The sequence below is a fragment of the Tursiops truncatus genome, chromosome 18, assembly GCF_011762595.2.
Source record: "Tursiops truncatus isolate mTurTru1 chromosome 18, mTurTru1.mat.Y, whole genome shotgun sequence".
Taxonomy (NCBI): Eukaryota; Metazoa; Chordata; class Mammalia; order Artiodactyla; family Delphinidae; genus Tursiops; species Tursiops truncatus.
Window position 1 is genome coordinate 15,271,199 of NC_047051.1, and position 12,291 is coordinate 15,283,489.

General features: G+C 49.3%; 1 protein-coding gene across 10 annotated transcripts in view; it reads left to right on the forward strand.

Moving 5' to 3' along the window:
- The first annotated feature begins 740 nt into the window (after positions 1–740).
- The window catches only part of SLC25A15 (solute carrier family 25 member 15), an 82,437-nt gene continuing 70,886 nt past the window's right edge, over positions 741–12,291 (forward strand). For 7 of the 10 annotated variants that reach the window (XR_012327626.1, XR_012327628.1, XR_012327627.1 and 4 more), the window contains exons 1-3: positions 741–882; positions 3,775–3,899; positions 7,310–7,568. Coding sequence is in view for 4 of the 10 variants with exons in the window: in XM_073795111.1 (XP_073651212.1) it covers positions 3,845–3,899; positions 7,310–7,568 (314 nt within the window). In the remaining 6 variants the exon portion in view is untranslated. Of the gene's footprint in view, positions 883–1,043; positions 1,663–3,774; positions 3,900–7,309; positions 7,569–12,291 lie in introns of those variants that run through there. The other 3 variants (XR_012327624.1, XM_019936677.3, XM_019936678.3) reach the window with 2 other exon arrangements.

Sequence of the window (12,291 nt, forward strand, 5' to 3'; positions counted from 1 at the left end):
GCACTCCGAAGGCCGCGGCTGTTAACATCGAGCAGCTGTCAGTAATAGACCAAGACACTTCCAGCTGTGCGGGTCTTAGCCTGGGGCACTAGAGAAAATTCCCTTACTCCCGGTGCACAACAGACTCCTGCTTTCTAATAAAATTCCAGAGAACCATAGAACTAGCCTATAATTCACTGGAAACTAAAAGGACATTTAGAGTTACAGTTTTCATCGGTGGGTGTGCTTTCCGAAATGTCATCGGTGGAGATGGATGTCCTCGCGGAGGGCGGACTGGGAAATGTTTGGGGTTTTGTTTTTACCAGCAATAAGCAAATTTATTTTTCATCACTACCTTTCCAGTACTTTCGCACTCAATTATAACATAAAATTAAAGCCTTGAGCCCCGAGTCCCTGCAAAGCTAATCAGCCTGAAGACTTCAGTCCCTCGTCCTCACTCCGACACCCCCCGCCCCCGCCCCCGCCCCGCCTGAGGTCGAACTAGAGACGAGCTCACCGAGGGCCTCCGGGAACCGAACGGCAGGAAAGCGACGTGGAGGCCGCGGCTCCCAGCCCTCCCCCCGGCCCCGCCAGCCCCTCCCGCTCCCGGCGCGCCCCCCGGCCCGAGCGCGCCGCCGCACCGCGCCGACTTCCGCTTCCCCGGCAGGCGGGAGGCGCCCCGGCCCCGGCCCCGGCCCCGGCCCCAGCCCCAGCGCAGCCCCTCCCGGCCGCAGGGGTCGCTCCTGAGCCCGCGGGGCGCCTGCAGGCGGCAGTCTGGCGCGGGAGGCGGGGCGGAGGGCCGGCCGGTAGCCCACGTGGGTGTTAAGCGGCCGCCCCCGCCGCCGAGCCAGAGTCGAGAGCTGGCGGCTGAGCGCGAGTAGGATGTGGCCAGTCGGCACGGCGGTGAGCGCAACTCAGCCGGGCGCTCGCGGGCTGCAGGCAACCGGCCAGGAGGAGAGGGAGGGAGAGGGAGAGGGAGCGGGCGGGCCGGCCGGCCGGCCTCCGCGCCTGGGCGGCGTGACCCTCCCGGGAGGCGGGGTGGAGATCCGGGGTCCCGGGCCCGCCGCGCCGCACACGTGCCCGGGGGCCCGCGGGCGCCGCCTTCCCGCGCTTTGCCTGGGATTCCATGGAGACTCGGGCCCCGCCGCCTCCTGCGCGCAGTGGTCACGTCCCGGGAAAGGTTGCCCTCATTTGCCCGGTCGTAGTGTCATGCCGGCACCGCGCCGGGCAGGGAGGGCGGAGGCGCTTATGAATGGGAGACCCTCGCAGGTTGTTGTGGCAGAGTCAGCGAACGTTTAGGGCCGGGAAGACAACAAAGTTGGAAGTTGTCTCCTTAAGCTGACCCTTGTGCGGATCGGGATCCCGAGCCCCGGAGCAGGAGCTCCCGAGCCAGCTGCTGAGCGGCGAGACTGGTTTGCATCCCAGCGCCCGTGGGCCCCACCAGCTCTGGGCGCTCGGATGGCGGGCGCCAGCTTCGGCCTTGAAGCTGGAATCTTCCCGGAGCAATTCGTGTTACCTAGTGGGGAATGCGGCCTCCTCGGATTCTCCCACACGATAAGTTAATTTCCCGAAGGAATGAAAAAGATACATGGTCTGCGTTGTTTCGTTTGGAGTTTGACTCCGGTGTAGTTTGAAGGAAGGGTAAAGGGACGCTGAAAGGATTCCGTTTTTCTCTTCCAGTTGGTACGAAGGCTCACGAATCAGTTTAATTAACTCAACTTGATCAGTCTGGCTGCCTCCACGCCCCATTGCCTCCTTCAAGCCAAAGCTACGCGTAATTTGAAACAGATGCCCTTTCTGAGTTAATCTGTTAAGACTGTTTGTTAACTGTTCTAATAATTCTACAAGTAGTTATTTGTAGGAGTTGATGTGTTTGTTTGACTTGCCTAAAAGGGTCGAATCTAAAAGGGTTGAATTCGCATTGATGACACAGTACCATCTGCTGTGCCTCTTCTAAGAAAGAAATGTCCACCCCCTTCAAGGGAATGGGCTGCATTGGATGTGACCTGTCTGTGACTCCTTTCCCCCCTTGTCTCCATTTTCCTCTAAAATGCAGGGTTGGGTGTTTTGTTTTCTCTTTTTGGCCAGGTGGGAATACTCTGCTTGATAGAACAGACCCAAAAGGCAAGACTTGAGTTGAATCCTGTCTCTGCCACGGACTTGTTGTATGACCTTGGACAAGTCCTTGTCTTCCTCTGGACTCAGTTTTCCATCTGGAAAAGGAAGAGATTGGGTTAGGACCCTGATATCCTTCTCTAGATACTGGATGGTCACCGTCTTATCAACCTTAGTAATTGGTACTGCCTCTCCAGGTCTATCAGTAACATAAAGTCAGTGTTTTGTACATCTAATTGTATGTCTAATTTTAGTTGCTTTATTAAGTAGTGTTCTTGTGCTGTTGCTGGTTTTAACATTTTTTGTAAAGATTCTTGGTGTCTAGTCATTGACAACATGCTTCAAGTGGTTAAAAAACTTCTTGGTGGCTAAAATTATTCTCCGCTGCTGCTGATTAGGAAGATGTTGGTATTCATTGGTCATCCAGCCTGCCCACCCCCTCCTCTGAGAGGTGTCCTGACTGGGATCACACAGGTCTTCAGTGTGATGGATAAAAAGCATTCCTTGTTATTCAGGCGTTAAGTCAGTGACATAGCTTGAAAATCATACAGAATTGGTTTCTGTATTGGTTATTTTAATATTCTATGTGAATGAAACACCTCTCCTTTTCTAGTCAATATTAATTAAGTCCATGCCTTGCCAATGGTTGATTTTTGTCTAAAGTAGAGGAGTAGACCCTGGTTTTCCCAAACTTCTAGGCTCCAGCTCAAACCTACTGAATCAACATTTCCAGGAGAGCAGCCTGGTTATTGGAATGTTTAACAAGTGTCCCAGGTGATTCTTATCAAGCAAATTAGGGGCGCAATGGACCCAGGGGTTGCTTCTCAAAGTATGGTTAATAGCCAGGCATCATCAACTTCACCTGGGAGCAGGTGAAGGCAGGCAGCATTTCTGGTCCCACTTGAAGCCAATCACATCAGAATCAGCCTTTTAACAAGGTCCCCAGGTGATTCGTGTGCATGTTTATGGTTGAGAAGTTCTGGAAGGCCTATGATGATAGTAATGTTTGGTGCTGTGCTTTGTAGTTGTTCTAAGACCTCCTGGTGTGTGTTCACAGTTCATCGTATTTGTCCGATGTGGCTGTTTGATTGCCCTCGTATTATAATGATAGTACTTTTATTTTTCACCTTGTATAGATGGGAACCTCCAGCTTTAGGGGCCCAAAGGGCCACCATACCAGTGGCAGAGCAAGCATTCAGACCCAGGCGTGTGTCACTTGGCCGAGCTCCTAACCCATTCCTTTCCGGGCTACTGTTTTGTGACCTTCTCTTAGGGTCTCAGGCCGCTGTCTGAATTTGGAACAGAACCCAGTGGACTGATGGTTTAACTTAGGCCTCTGAAAAACTGGTTTGATGGGGCTTGGGACGTGCGGTTGGCTTGCTTATTGGCATTCGTTTCTTGAGGGTTTCAGAAAGGTTGGTTGAAGTGCCCTCACCTGTGGCTGTAGCAGTGCTACGTGAGCAAGGTTTTTGGTCTGCGTGCTTTTCATGGGGAGGTGGTGGGCAGGGAGAAGGGGAGGCGGATCACTAAGCTGCTCTGACAGCTCGAGCCCCCTCCTTTGGAGCAACGTAGAGACAGTTTCCCGGTTCCCTGAAGTTCAAGTCCAGTAGCTAGGCAGCAGGCCTAGAGAAAGGGGGGCTGCGGAGGCCCGACTGATGGTGAACTCTTGCCTCCTTCTAGGAATATGAGGTGCCCATTGTAAGCTCGTGAGAGTTGCCCTCCGCGGAACCCAGCAGAGGAGTGGGCAAACATGAAATCCAATCCTGCCATCCAAGCTGCCATTGACCTTACGGCGGGGGCCGCAGGTAATCCCAGAGAAAACCCCTCCTTTGTTCCTCAAATACCTTCTGCAAGTGAGCTCTGGTGAAGACATTGCCTTTGTAGCTCCAGAAGCGACATGCTTTAACCCTGGAATGAATCCACTTAATACAGGTGTGATACTGTGTTGCAAACACAGCAGAAGGTAGAGTAGTTCCTGCTGTATTAGAGCTATGAGTCAGGGTATGGTGTGGGAGTGTCCCCGGGTGACAGCTGGAACATATCACAGCTCAGAGCTGAAGCCGCTCGTCCATTGCCATGTGGCTGGGATATGCAGGATTCCACCCCAAGCCTGGCAGCCTTCAGAGGCCTTAGAGTGCAAAAATAACACTGTGCCATCTCTCCAGGGAAAATCCTAGTTACTGTCCTTACAACTGCTGGGGGAGAGAAAGGATACCCTTAGAAATGTCATTGGTAAATCAGGCTGACTTTTTACTGTGTCTTAAAGCCCTGAAAGGAGGGGCCCCAGGATTGGCCGAGGAGTGGTGGGCGGGGCGAGTGCTGGGGCGGACTCTGGCCCCACTAGGCACCATCGAGTTCTGGACAGCACCTGCCACCGCAGGCCACTCTTTAGAAAGGTCACCTTTTTTCAGCCTGAGGCAAGTGACAGACTTGGAAGTGCCTGGGTGGTTACTTGGTTCTCCAGATTCCTGGATGATTCTAGGGCTGGAGGAGCGCTGGAATGCCCATACTTCCCAGATGCAGACCCTGGCTTACCCTTGCCTCCCTCACCGATTCTTATATTGGGTCACCGCTCCTTGGAGTGAAGAGGCCAGGGGAGCCGGTTGCCCATTGTCCTTTTATCTGGTGGGACCTCCTGAGTCAACAGATCAAGAGCAGTCAGAGCCGCCTTCTCTCATCCTGTCGTCTTTTTTTTTTTAATATTTATTTATTTGGTTGCATCGGGTCTTAGTTGCGGCTCACGGGCTCCTTAGTTGTGGCATGCGAACTCTTAGTTGCAGCGTGTATGTGGGATCTAATTCCCGGACCAGGGATCGAACCCGGGCTCCCTGCGTTGGGAGTGTGGAGTCTTTTTTTTTTTTTTTTTTTGCGGTATGCGGGCCTGTCACTGTTGCGGCCTCTCCCGCTGCGGAGCACAGGCTCCGGACACGCAGGTTCAGCGGCCATGGCTCACGGGCCCAGCCGCTCCGCGGCATGTGGGATCTTCCCGGAACGGGGCACGAACCTGTGTCCCGTGCATCGGCAGGCGGACTCTCAACCACTGCGCCACCAGGGAAGCCCGGGAGCGTGGAGTCTTAATCACTGTGCCACCAGGGAAGTCCCCTGTCGTCTTCTTAATTGTAAAAAAGAAATCATGGGTTCAGGGAAGATCGAAGTATTTTTCCATGAACCAGAAATCGGCCAAAGTAGGCTCATGAGGAAGTCTGCAGACACTGATAAGTTCAGGCGAGGGCGCTCCCAGGTCAGAGACGACAAGGAGCAGGGGAACCAAGGGCTGCCTGGATTCCACCCCACGGCCTCTTACGCGCTGAGTGCCTTTGGGTCAGCCCCTCACCCTGCCGTGGAATCAAGCCCCCCAGGCCCTGTGCACCATCCCCGACCCCTTCACCACTCCCCGCTCCCCCAATGCCATACTGCGGAGGATGCTGACTTTGGCAACAGTGGACCCACTTGCTTGCCCTTGGCATCCTCTTACCCTCCCGTGAATGCCTGGGCTCAGTCTGTGTCTCTGCAATAGAAGGGCATTTTACCCCATGAGGGATGCTCAGCTTTTGGAATTTTATATCCTTCAGTCACTCTATCAAAGATAGACTGTAGGATCTGTTGTGATAGAATTAAAATGCATCTAGGTTGTCAAAATTATGAACCCACTTTAAAATTTCTGACATTCACCTCTTTTGGAATTTTTTTTTTTTTTTTTTTTTTTTCCTGCGGTACGCGGGCCTCTCGCTGTTGTGGCCTCTCCCGTTGCGGAGCACAGGCTCCGGACACGCAGGCTCAGCGGCCATGGCTCACGGGCCCAGCCGCTCCACGGCACGTGGGATCCTCCCGGACCGGGGCATGAACCCGTGTCCCCTGCATCGGCAGGCGGACTCTCAACCACTGCGCCACCAGGGAAGCCCCTTGGGAGTTATTCTTTTTTTTTTTTTTTTGCGGTACGCGGTCCTCTCAGTGTTGTGGCCTCTCCCGTTGCGGAGCACAGGCTCCAGACGCGCAGGCTCAGCGGCCATGGCTCACGGGCCCAGCCGCTCCGCGGCATGTGGGATCTTCCCGGATCGGCGCACGAACCCACGTGCCCTGCATGGGCAGGCGGACTCTCAACCACTGCGCCACCAGGGAAGCCCGGGAGTTACTCTTAACAGCCCTCCCTCCATCTCTACTTTCCACAACTTCATTGGAGTAACTGTGTATTATGTCTAAGTTATGAAATTGCATTTCTGAAATATGTAAGCCTTCTCTTCAATTTTGCTGAGGTTTTAGTCACCTCATCCAGTGGCTGTTTCCTGACACAAGCACGGGACGTCCCAGGCCCAAGGGGAGGTGGAAGCATTCACCAGTGACAGACAGTTCCCCAAATGCTGACCCAGTTCAGGGTCTGGAGATATTACAGGGTTTAATAGTTCATTCTCCTTACATTCAGAATTTTTATCGAAGTAATTGAATGCAATTCAATGCTTTTGTCGTATAAAAGCATATAAATATATGATTTATGCTAAGCAGGGGTAAGTTTCAATCCATTTCCTGTCTGAATACAAATCATTAATTGGTAGAGTCCAAATAAGATGTTTTCCCATAGGGTCAAACATTTAGCTCTTCAGGGACTAATTAGACCCTTTGTTTTCTTTATCTGTGGCCTATTCCTCTGTTATTTCCCTGATAGTCATTAGGACCACTGGGCGTCAGACAAAAGAGTGATTAACACCAGACTCTTCCCTTCCCCTTCTTTTATGTGGACGCACACACAGACACAGTTAACCGCTGTAAATGAGCCACTTGTGGCGTAGCAGCCAGTATGTTAGAGCCTTATCCTAATGCTCACGTTAACCTGATAGGGAATCGAGGCTCGGAGGTCGCGTCGCTTAGCCAGGATTTCACAGCAGAGTCGGGCTTTGAGCCCAGGTCCCTCTGACCAGTGCTCCTGAACACACGTCACACCTTCACATCCGGTGGCTTTGACTGTCAAACACACGTCCTCTCCTCTACCGAGTTGAGCTCCTTCAGGGCTGGAGCGGGGTGCCAGACTCATGAAGGACCCCTAGAAGTTTTATTGGACTGAGCTAGAAGGGTTGGCGGGGGGGAGGAGGTCAAAATGAAGTGACCCAGAGGTAAGCCCTGCGGTGGGCTGCCTGTCCCTCATCTCCATGGGTCCTCGAGGCCGCACTCTACCACGTGGCTGTAGACTGGTGCTGGACGAGGATTCCTGTCCTGGTTGTAGGGGGCACAGCATGTGTACTCACCGGGCAGCCCTTCGACACCATGAAGGTGAAGATGCAGACGTTCCCCGACCTGTACAGGGGCCTCACCGACTGCTGCCTGAAGACCTACTCCCAGGTGGGCTTCCGGGGCTTCTACAAGGGGACCAGCCCAGCGCTGATTGCCAACATCGCCGAGAACTCCGTCCTCTTCATGTGCTACGGATTCTGCCAGCAGGTGGTACGGAAAGTGGTTGGATTGGAAAAGCAGGCGAAGCTGAGGTGAGTTGAGGTCACTGAGACCTCTTTGAGAAACAACACTTGTGTAGTCAAGCTTTTTGTGAGACCTTATGGAGAAGAACATTTCCGTTTTTACAATAACTACTTCCTTTGATTAAGAAGTCATACATTGCCATCATAGAAAACTGGGGAAACGCACATGTGTTATGCAAAAGGAGAGTTGCCCATAATCCACCGCATAGAAACAACCACCCTCACGTTCCTTCCATTCTTCAGGAAGATGCTTTTCTTTCTTTCTTTAAAAAATTATTATTTTTTTATTATTTTTCTTTTTTTAATTGGAGTATAGTTGATTTACAATGTTGTGTTAGTTTCAGGTGTACAGCAAAGTGAATCAGTTATGCATATATATATATATATATATACACACATTCTTTTTCAGATTCTTTTCCCATAGAGGTTATTACAGAATATTGAGTAGAGTTCCCTGTGCTATACAGTAGGTCCTTGTTGGTTATCTGCTTTATTTAGAGTAGTGTGTTTATGTTCATCCCAATCTCCTAATTTATCCCCTCCCCCCATGTTTCCCCTTTGGTAACCTGAAATTTGGTTTCGAGATCTGTGAGTCTGTTTCTGTTTTGTAAATAAGCTCACTTGTGCCATTTTTAAAAATTAAATTCTAAATATAAGTGATATCATATGATATTTGGGGAAGATGCTTTTCAAATGCTGCTGTTGGTGCCACTTCTCTGGGCAGAAGTGCAGAACTTAAACCATAGATGCAACTTGTGACCCGAGCTTTGGGTTTCACGTCATCAGCAGAATGCAGGGTATTGGAAGAGCCAAATAGGTTTGAGGAAGAACTTGGAATTTTAGGAAGGGTCAGAGCATCTGAGAAGATGCAGGTGAACCTACTGTTTCATTGGTCGAGTCTGCCCCAAACATCAGACTTGGGTGTGTAGTTGGTCATTCCTTGGGTATTTATTATACCGAGACTAAAAGGAATTCGGAAACCACTGGGATGTTTAGCCTTTACTCCTTTGAACATTGATTTATTTTATAAGTTTTCACTCTTTTTAAAAAAAATTATTTATTTATTTTTGGCTGCATTGGGTCTTTGTTGCTGCATGCGGGCTTTCTCTAGTTGCGGCGAGTGTGGGCTACTCTTCGTTGCGGTGCGCAGGCTTCTCATTGTGGTGGCTTCTCGTTGCAGAGCACAGGCTCTAGGCGTGTGGGCTTCAGTAGTTGTAGCATGCGGGCTCAGTAGTTGTGGCTCGTGGGCTCTAGTGCTCAGACTCAGTAGTTGTGGCACACAGACTTAGTTGCTCCGTGGCATGTGGGATCTTCCCCGACCAGGGCTCAAACCCGTGTTCCCTGCATTGGCAGGTGGATGCTTAACCACTGTGCCATCAGGAAAGTCCCCATTGGTTTATTTTAAATCATTTAAAATTATTGTTATCAGCTTCGTGGTTGCAGAGGGCAGTCTTGCCTGTTGTTTTGGTGGGAATTCAAGACCCTATTGCAAACACAGGTCCCACGTGGCTAAAGTAGGTTCCTTTTGTACTGAAGTCTTTGGGGGTGCCTGGAGATGTGCCCATTTATAGCAGGCATCCCATCTTGATAGATGGAACTTGTTTTTTAAAGGCTTGGGACTGGATGAGATCCCCCAGGGAGACAGTGTTTATAGGACTGAGCACAGATCCTAGGACCCTCCAGCAGGGAGGGGTCAGGAAAAAGAGGAAGTAAAGAAATAAGCAGAAGATAAACCAGGAGAATGTGGTGTCCCGTGGTAGAGACAGACAGGAAGGGCACTGCAGTGACTGCAGCTCTTTGCACTGGAGCGAGAGACTTCCTAGCTGAGGAGACCTGGAGCTGAGGTCTCCGTCAGCATCCTTGGAGAAGGACAGGGAAATGGAGCAACCACAGGAGATTCTGGAGCAGGTTCTGCAGTGAAGAAAGCTTCCTCTTTCACTCGGCCTAACCCAGCACCCACGTCTTTTTTGAACGTGGGGGACAGGAGGGGGGCTGCAGCTTTTTCATCCTGCAGAACAGTGGTTGCTCATTACCAGTGAGCAAATGCTGCCTGAGAGCTTACGAAGCTCTGACATGCGCGTCGTGCTTTCTTAGCCCTCACCGTGGTCCTGCGCGAGAATCCAGGCAGGTGATGGTATCCGTTTTATAGATGGGGAAACTCTGGTACAGATACTGATGTGCTGAAGATCACTGGGTTAATAAGTGACAGAGCCGGGACTGCAGCCCGTGTCTTCTGCACCCCCAATCCGGCATTCTTCCCTCAAGACCACAGGCGGGGCTCTGGAGTACTTTGTAGGGGTCAGGTCTAGAGAAAACATTAATAATTACACAGAAGCAGGGAAAGGAACTGCTTGTGATCACCTGTTACGAATTTCTGCAGTGATACAGTAAATATTCTCGGTTTGAACACTCCCTGAGTAGCGCTCTCTTTTCACCTTTGGCTGGACGGGCTCTGACACAGCAGGAGTGTTTAGGAACATGTTTGTTGAGTGGGTGACAAAACGGTTGATTCCTCCAAAATCCCATCCTATGCCGACTGCCATTTGAGATCCAGTTCTAAACGTTTCTACTATAGGCACAGCCTGGGGCCCAAGTCCCTCATCTCATGCACTGGTAGGTGAAAGCATTTATTAGCCAGAGTCCACTGCAGATCTGACTTGGCCCCGGGTTGCCCTGTATCAGCATGCTTGGGGTTCGTTCAGGCGTTACCGCCTCTTGGATGAAACAGGCGTCCGTATCTGTCGATACCACCTTTGTTCCAGCGAGACTGGCAAACCCTGGTCAATGACCCTGATTGACTACGGCCTGTCAGCAGGTTGACAGAGAGTCCCAGAGGGAGGCCAAGTATGGATCTGCAGACTGGCCAAGAGACAAACCCTTTAAGCTTTGGTTTTGACAAACAATTTAAGTAGGAGTGAAGGGGGAAGGATAGAGGGGATGGCGTCGGGCACTTCCCACCCCTAGAAAAAGCCGCGTGCCGGTACAGTTGTGGAGCTGGCTCTCCTAGTGACCGTCTGACGCGTCATTCTTTAAAATCGAAAGGAAGGCCACACTGCAGGCGGTGTCTTCCTCCTGAAAGCAGGCCTGCTCCAAGCCAGCTCTTCTGAGGCCCGGCTGTGTTAACAGGCCGGCTCAGCCCTGGGCACCCACTTCACATCCACCTGAGGCACCAAGGCACCAAGGCCAGACCACCAGGGATAGGAGATCGGGACCGGGATGGTAGGCAGCCCTTGGCTTTGTGCAGGCACACGTCAGATATTTGAGGTTCGGTTCCAGACCATCTTGCAAATTTTTTGGTTTCCCAGTGCATATAAAGCTGTGTTCACACTATACTGCAGTCTGTGCAATAGTGTTATGTCCCAAAAAGAATGTACCTACCTTAATTTAAAAATACTTTATTGCTAAAAAAAAAAATGCTAACCATCCTCTGACAACTCAGGGTTGCCACAAACCTTCAACTTTGTTATAAAGCAGAAACTAACACACCATTGTAAAGCAATTGTACTCCAATAAAGGTGTTTAAAAAAAAAAAGAAAAAGGAATTTAAAAAATGCAGTATCTTCAAAAAGTAATAAAGTGAAGTGCGATAAAACAAGGTTTGCCTATAGTAACGTTTGACCTCAGTTTCTATAACTATTAGTTCATTGTAACTTTTTTTATGGTTTCAAAACACTTTTTATAAAACATTTAAAATTTTTTTATTTTATATTGGAATATAGTTGATTTACAATGTTGTGTTTCAGGTGTACAGCTAAGTGATTCAGTTATACATATATCCATTCTTTTTCAGATTATTTTCCCATATAGGTTATTAAAGAATATTGAGTAGAGTTCCCTGTGCTATTCAGTACATCCTTGTTGATTATCTATTTTATATATATGTTAATCCCAAACTCCTGATTTATCCCCCCCCCACCATGTTTCCCCTTTGGAAACTATAAGTTTGTTCTCAAAGTCTGTGAATCTGTTTCTGTTTTGTAAATAAGTTCATTTGTATCATTTTTTTTAAGATTCCACATATAAGTGATATCATATGATATTTGTCTTTCTCTGTCTGACTTACTTCACTTAGTATGATAATCTCTAGCTCCCTCTGTGTTGCTGCAAATGGCATTATTTCATTCTTTTTTATGGCTGAGTAATATTCCACTGTATATATGTACCACATCTTCTTTATCCATTCCTCTGTTGATGGATGTTTAGGTTGCTTCCATGTCTTGGCTATTGTAAATAGTGCTGCTGTGAACATTGGGGTGCATGTATCTTTCTGATTTGGTTTTCTCTGGATATATGCCCAGGAGTGGAATTGCTGGATCATATGGTAGTTCTGTTTTTAGTTTTTTAAGGAACCTCCATACTGTTCTCCATAGTGGCTGTATCAATTTACATTCCCACCAACAGTGCAGGAGGATTCCCTTTTCTCCACACCCTCTCCAGCATTTATTGTTTGTAAGCTTTTTGGTGATGGCCATTATGACTGGTGTGAGGTGATACCTCATTGTAGTTTTGATTTGCATTTCTTTAGTAATTAGTGATGTTAAGCATCTTTTCATGTGGTTTTTGGCCATCTGTATGTATTCTTTGGAGAAATGTCTATTTAGATCTTCTGTCCATTTTTTTTATTGGGTTGTTGTTTTTTTGATATAGAGCTGCATGAAGTATTTGTATATTTTGGAGATTAACCCTTGTCAGTCACTTCATTTACAAATATTTTCTCCCATTTTGTAGGTTG